This window comes from Centroberyx affinis, unplaced genomic scaffold (genome assembly GCF_046629955.1).
Source record: "Centroberyx affinis isolate AG114_WGS23_722 - 3 ecotype Tasmania unplaced genomic scaffold, CSIRO-AGI_Caff_v1 ptg005019l_1, whole genome shotgun sequence".
Taxonomy (NCBI): Eukaryota; Metazoa; Chordata; class Actinopteri; order Beryciformes; family Berycidae; genus Centroberyx; species Centroberyx affinis.
The window spans coordinates 289,305-296,082 of record NW_027282473.1 but is presented as its reverse complement, the minus strand read 5'-3'; the positions used below and the strand labels follow the sequence as shown (position 1 = coordinate 296,082).

The 6,778-nt window shown below is 47.9% G+C and overlaps 1 protein-coding gene across 1 annotated transcript in view; it reads left to right on the top strand.

The window, feature by feature from the left end:
* Positions 1–310: 310 nt before the first annotated feature.
* Positions 311–6,778, top strand: part of adcy8 (adenylate cyclase 8 (brain)) — a 126,854-nt gene continuing 120,386 nt past the window's right edge. The window contains exon 1 of the mRNA XM_071545705.1: positions 311–1,240. Within this exon, the coding sequence (XP_071401806.1) occupies positions 311–1,240 (930 nt within the window). The remainder of the gene's footprint in view (positions 1,241–6,778) is intronic.

Sequence of the window (6,778 nt, the reverse complement as noted above, 5' to 3'; positions counted from 1 at the left end):
TTAATCCGGGAGATGCTTTCCACTCGAGTCGGATTTACGTGTTTCTTCAGTGGGATCGTTCGCGTGACAATGACCTCCAACCGCGCTTTACCCCGTGCCGTGCTCGACACACCCCGAGAGAGAAGCACGCGCCCCCGGTTCGATGCGCACGAGAGGACGTCGTCTCCCCAAAATCGCTGAGCGCGTGCAGTCAACTCGTAACGGCACCGGGGAGGAGGGGGGGATAACACCCAACACAACCGACCAACCGACGGAACCGACAACAACAACAACAACAACAACAACAACAGCAGCAGCAGCGGCGGCGGCGATGGAACTGTCCGAGGTCCGGTGCTCCAGCGCGAGCGAGGAGCTGTACACCATCAACAAGACCCCGAGCAGCAACAACAGCAACAGCAGCAGCAGCGCGCGACCCAAACGGCTGCTGTGGCAGAACGCGGTGCGGCACATCACCGAGCAGCGGTTCATCCACGAGCAGGGCGGAGGGGGAGGAGGAGGAGGAGGAGGAGGAGGGGGTGTGAAGGGCATCGTCACCGCACCGGACGAGCCCTACGACCCGAGCCAGGGCGCGCGGAAGCAGTCGGCGGGGCGGACGTCGGTGGGAGACCGGCACAACAACGGCGGCACCAAGGTGTTCCCGGAGCGCGCCAGCAGCGACCTGGGCTTCCTGCAGATCGACTGCGCGCCGAGCAACTCCGACTTCTTCCTGAACTGGGGCTACACGTACCGGGGCGTCATCTTCCCCACGCTGCGGAACGCCTTCAAGTCGCGGGACCTGGAGCGGCTGTACCAGCGCTACTTCCTGGGCCAGCGGAGGAAGTCGGTGGTGGTGATGAACATCCTGGACGTGGTGACCAAGCTGACGCTGCTCGTGCTGCACCTCACGCTGGCCTCGTCGCCCATGGACCCCATCAAAGGGATGCTGCTGGGCTTCTTCACGGGCATCGAGGTGGTGATTTGTGCCTTAGTGGTGGTGCGGAAGGACACGACGTCGCACAGCTACCTGCAGTACAGCGGCGTGGTGACGTGGGTCGCCATGGCCACGCAGATCCTGGCGGCCGGGCTGGGCTACGGGCTGCTGGGTGACGGGGTGGGCTACGTCCTCTTCACCCTGTTCGCCACCTACAGCATGCTGCCGCTGCCGCTCACCTGGGCCATCCTGGCCGGCCTCGCCACCTCCGGCCTGCACATCCTGGTGCAGCTGCTCATCTCCCAGAATGCACAGCTCTCCACCAACCAGGTACCCACCGCCGCTCCTCCTCTCTTCTTCTTCTCCTTCATCTTCCTTTCCTCCTCCTCCTCCGTCCTCTCCTCCTTTCCTCGCTTCCATCCTTAATCTTCTCAGTCTTCCTCCATCCGTCTCCTCTCTTCCTTTCCTCCATCCTCCTCTCCTCCGTCTTCTTCTCCTCCATCCTCCTCTCCTCCTTTCCTCTCGTCCATCCATAATCTTCTCAGTCTTCTTCCATCTTTCTCCTCTCTTCCTTTCCTCCATCCTCCTCTCCTCCATCTTCCTCTCCTCCCCCATCCTCCTCTCCTCCTTTCCTCGCTTCCATCCTTAATCTCCTCCATCTTCCTCCATCCTTCTCCTCTCTTCCTTTTCTCCATCCTCCTCTCCTCCGTCTTCCTCTCCTCCTCCATCCTCCTCTCCTCCTTTCCTCTCTTCCATCATTCATCCTCCTCTCCGTCTTCCTCCTCCCTTCCTTTCCTCCATCCTCCTCTCCCCAATCATCCGCTCCTCCTTTCCTCCTCTCTTCATCCTCCCCTTCCTCTCCTCCTTATTTCCTCTCCTCCACCCCTCTTTTCTCCTCTTTTCCTCCTCTCTTCCTCTCTTACATCCTCCTCTCGTTCATCTTCCTCTCCTTCTCTTCTCCATCCTCCTCTTGCTCTCCTTATTTCCTCTCCTCCACCCCTCTCCTCATTTCCACCTCTCTCTTCCTCTCTTCCATCCTCCTGTCCTTCATGTTCCTCTCCTCAATTCATCCCCCTTCTCCTCGCTCCTCCTCTCCTCCATCTCCCTCTCCTCCATCTCTCCTCCGTCTTCCTCTCTTCCATCCTCCTCTCCTTCATCTTCCTCTCCTCAATTCATTCCCATTCTCCTTGCCTCCAACCTCTTCTCCTTCATCTCCCTCCATCCTCCTCTCCTCCTTTCATCCTCATCCATCTCGCTCTCCACCTCTTTTCCTTTCCTCCATCCTCTTCTCCTCCTCCTCCTCCCCTCTCTTCCTCTCTATCCTCCTCCTCTCTCTGTTTCCTCCATTCACCCTCCTCTCCTCTCCTCTCCTCTCCTCTCCTCTCCTCTCCTCTCCTCTCCTCCATACTGTCTGGCCTCTGTGTTTGTTTTTCTTTTTTTCTTCCCGTTGTGTTTTAGGGCCGAAAACTTCCAAACCTCCTGCTGACTGATGATCCAGATTGTTATGACTTGGTCAGTGTGACAAATCATTCGACGTTAGGTCACGAAACTATCAGCTTAGAGGGAATATTGATCGATGTGATGGGATTTTTTTTTTTTTTTGGTTCAGCTTCTGTATAGATTTCTGGCGGCTCTTGCTTTGATATTTGCTCTCCAGTCTAATAATAAAAAAGATTAAATTTGTCCTCAGTCAGGCCGAGGTGTGGCATCTTATCCCACTGACGCCCCTGTATCCCAGTTACTGACACTGTGCTCAGCCTGGTGTTGGGTGTGAACAGCTGTTTATCTGCTGAGTGTTTATCTGATTCCTGATTCTCACTTCTCGATTCAGGCTTGCACTCTGCTCCGGAAAGCTTATATTCTTAATAATGCATAGCAGTTTCTATCTGCGCCACTTATAAAACCAGCCCAGATCTGCCTGCTGAGTGTTGAGGTTTCAGCACCAGGCGCTGTCCACACACACACACTCAGGCACACACACACACACACACACACACACACACACACACACACACGGGTCCTGAAATGCACCACAGCTCCAAAAAGGTTCAGCACCCCCTACTGGCAGATATTTTATCCTAAACACACTGTCTATTTGGGGCTTGTGCACAAAGACCTTCACTGCTGTTTCAGAGGCCAGTAGCTGTCAGACAGTGGTCAAAATTTTGCATTCGCTAATCAATAAAAAGACCAATGGCCATTTAACCTTGATATACTTCTTCATATCAAGGAACCCTACATATATAGGGATGGTTTGAGAAGACTGTGTCCCCAGAAACCCCACCTGGGATGATATATTTTGGTTAGGAATTACTATAAATTTGCATAACTTACTGTTCTGTAGTGATAACCATGAAAGAGGGAAACCTATAATCAAAATAGTCAGTTATCCTTCTGCATTCTGTCATTATACCTTCTTTTAGGGAGGGAAATGTTTGTTAAATTTGCTGCTGGGACGCCTGGAAGCCCCTGAAGGACCCCTGGAGGTCCACAGACCCACTTTGGGAAACTCTACTTTTAGAAGTCGACGGCTGTCAGACAGCAGGCAATATTTCAGATTGATGACTTGAGCTTCTGTAGTAACGCGGTTAAAAAGCCTTCCATGCAGACTCTGCGAACAATAAGTCTCGCCTGCTGCGTAGGATTTGTGTAGGATCAGAGAAGATCAATGGCATTTTAAACTGAAGAAGCTTTATGTCAGGGGCTCCTAAACTTTACAGATCCACAAAATAGATCTACATTAGTCCATGGAGCCCCATTTTATTAGTGTGTGTCAGGAGGAACCCCATTTGAGAAGGTTTTTGTTGTCAGATAGGACTTGGAACAGAATTATAAAGTAGTCATCCTTAAAATTCTCTAATTTCTAATTTCTAGTGAGATTAAGGGGTTCCTAATTTTTCTTGGGGACCCCCTGGGCCCCCCTGAGGGGCCGTGCTGGTCCTTGGGCCTCAGTTTGGGAACCCCTGCTATAGGTGACAGTCTCTGTTCGACTCACATTTCCAGACACATGCCACTTCAAAGGTGGCAGAAACGTGCTGAAACACCACACAGCCACCATAAAGCATTAGTCACACCGAAATGAGATGCTGCTATTGGACTGGACCTGGGTCAGTTTACACCTGATGGGTTACAGTTGATGCTGTTAAATCTTTTTACCCCTCGTTCAATATTTTCTCTTCTCCTTGTTTGCTGTCAATAAAAGCAGAATAGCGCTGGACAGTTTTCAAACGGCTGAACGACACGCTGTCAGGACTGAATGTGTTTTGCAATGAAGCACGACTGGTGTGCACGACAAGTTAATGACGTGATTATCTAGCGGTCGAAAGCCCCTTTTTTTTTTTTTTTTTTTTTTTTTTTTTACTTTGAAACATTAATTGTCCTGGCTGGTTTTAATGGAGCCTGTTGGCCTGAATGTGAGAGAGAGAGGGAGAGAGAGGAGAGAGAGAGAGCTGCACCATGTAACACATTAAGGCTGGAGCTGAAGCCAAAATAAAGACAATTTATTGTGAAGCAGATGTAGAAATTATAGTTACAGTAATTATATAGGGGGAAGCATGCAGCCGTGGCTCAAAACAAATAGTACACAGATAAAGTGAGGTTTAATATGCTCAAAAGAACTGGAAACTTCTTCAGCACTCAGAACAAACATGTTTCAGCTGCACAGCTCATCTGCATCTGATATGTATATTTTCTGCTTTTTGAAAGAAAACTCATCTCAAAAGCAAAACAATTTACAATTTAATTTACAATTTCCCATTTGGCAGATGCTTTTATCCAAAGCGACGTACACATGAGATTTTAACACAACACAAGCAAGGATCTAGTCGAGAGAGAACAACGAGAGTAAGAGCCATAAAGCTAAGTTCTGGTCCAACAGGACAGAGGTGCTATGAGGCAGATAAAGAGTTTTTTTTTGTTTTTTTTTAATTACACAGTCCATCAGGTGAGAAGGTGTTCACTAAAGAGCAGGGTCTTTAGCCTTTTCTTAAAGATTGAGAGGGACTCTGCGGATCGAATGGAGTTTGGTAACTCGTTCCACCACCGAGGAACCACAGAAGAAGAAGAGTCTGATTAGAGACTTAGGGCCTTGTTGTGGTGGCAGCACCAGGCGCTCCTTGGCAGAGCGTAGTGAGCGGGAGGGAGCTGTAGACCTGAATGAGGGAGTTCAGGTCAGTCAGAGCCGTTTTGGTTGCCGCTTTGTAGACGAGCATCAAGGACTTGAACTCGATGCGGGGAGCAACAAGCTCGATTGAAAAACGTTTGAAGATGTTATTCTTTCTTAAGTGAATGTCTTTATTTGGATGAAAACATCAACAAAGCTCTTCAATGTGTTTTGCTTTTTAATCCCTCATTTATTTTGCTCAGTGCGAATGTCAAATGTTTTGGAGGTTTTTCTCATTTCAGACTGAAGCTCTTCACTTCTACAGCAGCATGTAGAGCTGAGAAACGTTCACTGGGACAGCTCGTTCATTTATGCAGAGTCCTGGGTATTTTTCCAATTTTCCCAGAGTGGCTCGAGCCGTTAATGTTAAGAAGGGAAATGACAGCATGTCGAGCATCCGGAACATAATTTATACAAGGTTTTGCCTCATATAAATGATCATATAGCAGCTTTTACAGTGTGAGGTGTTGCAGGGTTGCAGCACAACAAGACGGGAGCGTATCTATGTTCCCACGGTCCTATGTTCCCAGGGTCCTATGTTCCCAGGGTCCTAAGTTCCCAGGGTCCTCTGTTCCCAGGGTCCTATGTTCCCAGGGTCCTAAGTTCCCCAGTTCAATATTCTGTTAACACACATTAACCCTCCTATTGTGTTCGGGTCAAATTTGACCCGTTTCAAGTTAAAATATTTCATAAATATTATCCAGTTTTTTTTATTGGAACAAGGCTTCAAAACAGCTATATAAACACAACAAAACCAGTGGTTATCATTTTATTTGATTTTGAAGGTCTCTAAAAAAAATTGTTACATCTGTGGTGTTCCGGGTCAAATCTGACCCGGCAGAGAATATTAAAGAGTCTGGGTGGTTCTGTGGATACAATTTTACTCAAACTTGACTCAAACTCTTGGGGGAACACCCTTTTCAGGTTCCTATTATGTGCTATATAACATGGTAACATAGGACTGACTCCAACAAGACAACAAACACATCACAACACAACAAACACAACACAGCAATAAACAACAAACACAACACAACACAGCAATAAACAACAAACACAACACAACAAACACAACACAACACAACAAACAAAACACAACAAACAACACAACAAACACAACACAACACAACAAACAAAACACAACAAACACAGCACATCAATAAACAACAAATACAACACACCAAAACACAACAAACAACATAAACAACACAACAAACGCAACAAAACACAAAGCAATTTAACACATCACAACACATCGCATTGCAAATGCAATGTGATGCAAAACAACACAAACCAACACAACACAAACCAAAACAACACAAACCAAAACAACACCAGGCCATTCGGTGCAGACTTTCATCTGAAGCTCTTTACAGCAACATGAATCCATACAGGTTCCTCCAGGCTGGGCCCAGGATAAGCAGCAGCAGGGGGGGGAGTGGTGCCTTGGGGCTCAGGGGCTCCTCAGCGGTTGTTGCTGGGCTGAAACGAAAAGCTTCATCCCGAAATGAGAAGTTCACCGTTTGAGCGGAGGGTCAACAAGCAGCACTCAACTTACAAAATGATTTCTGCAGCTCTAAAACTCCTTGTTCACAAATCCAGTTTGGGCCAAACTCTCTCTGAAGAAATTAACTGCAGACTTTGAGATTTGGAAATCGCAGAAGTTCATATTGCAATTTTGATTTTTTTGTAATTGTTCAATTGTT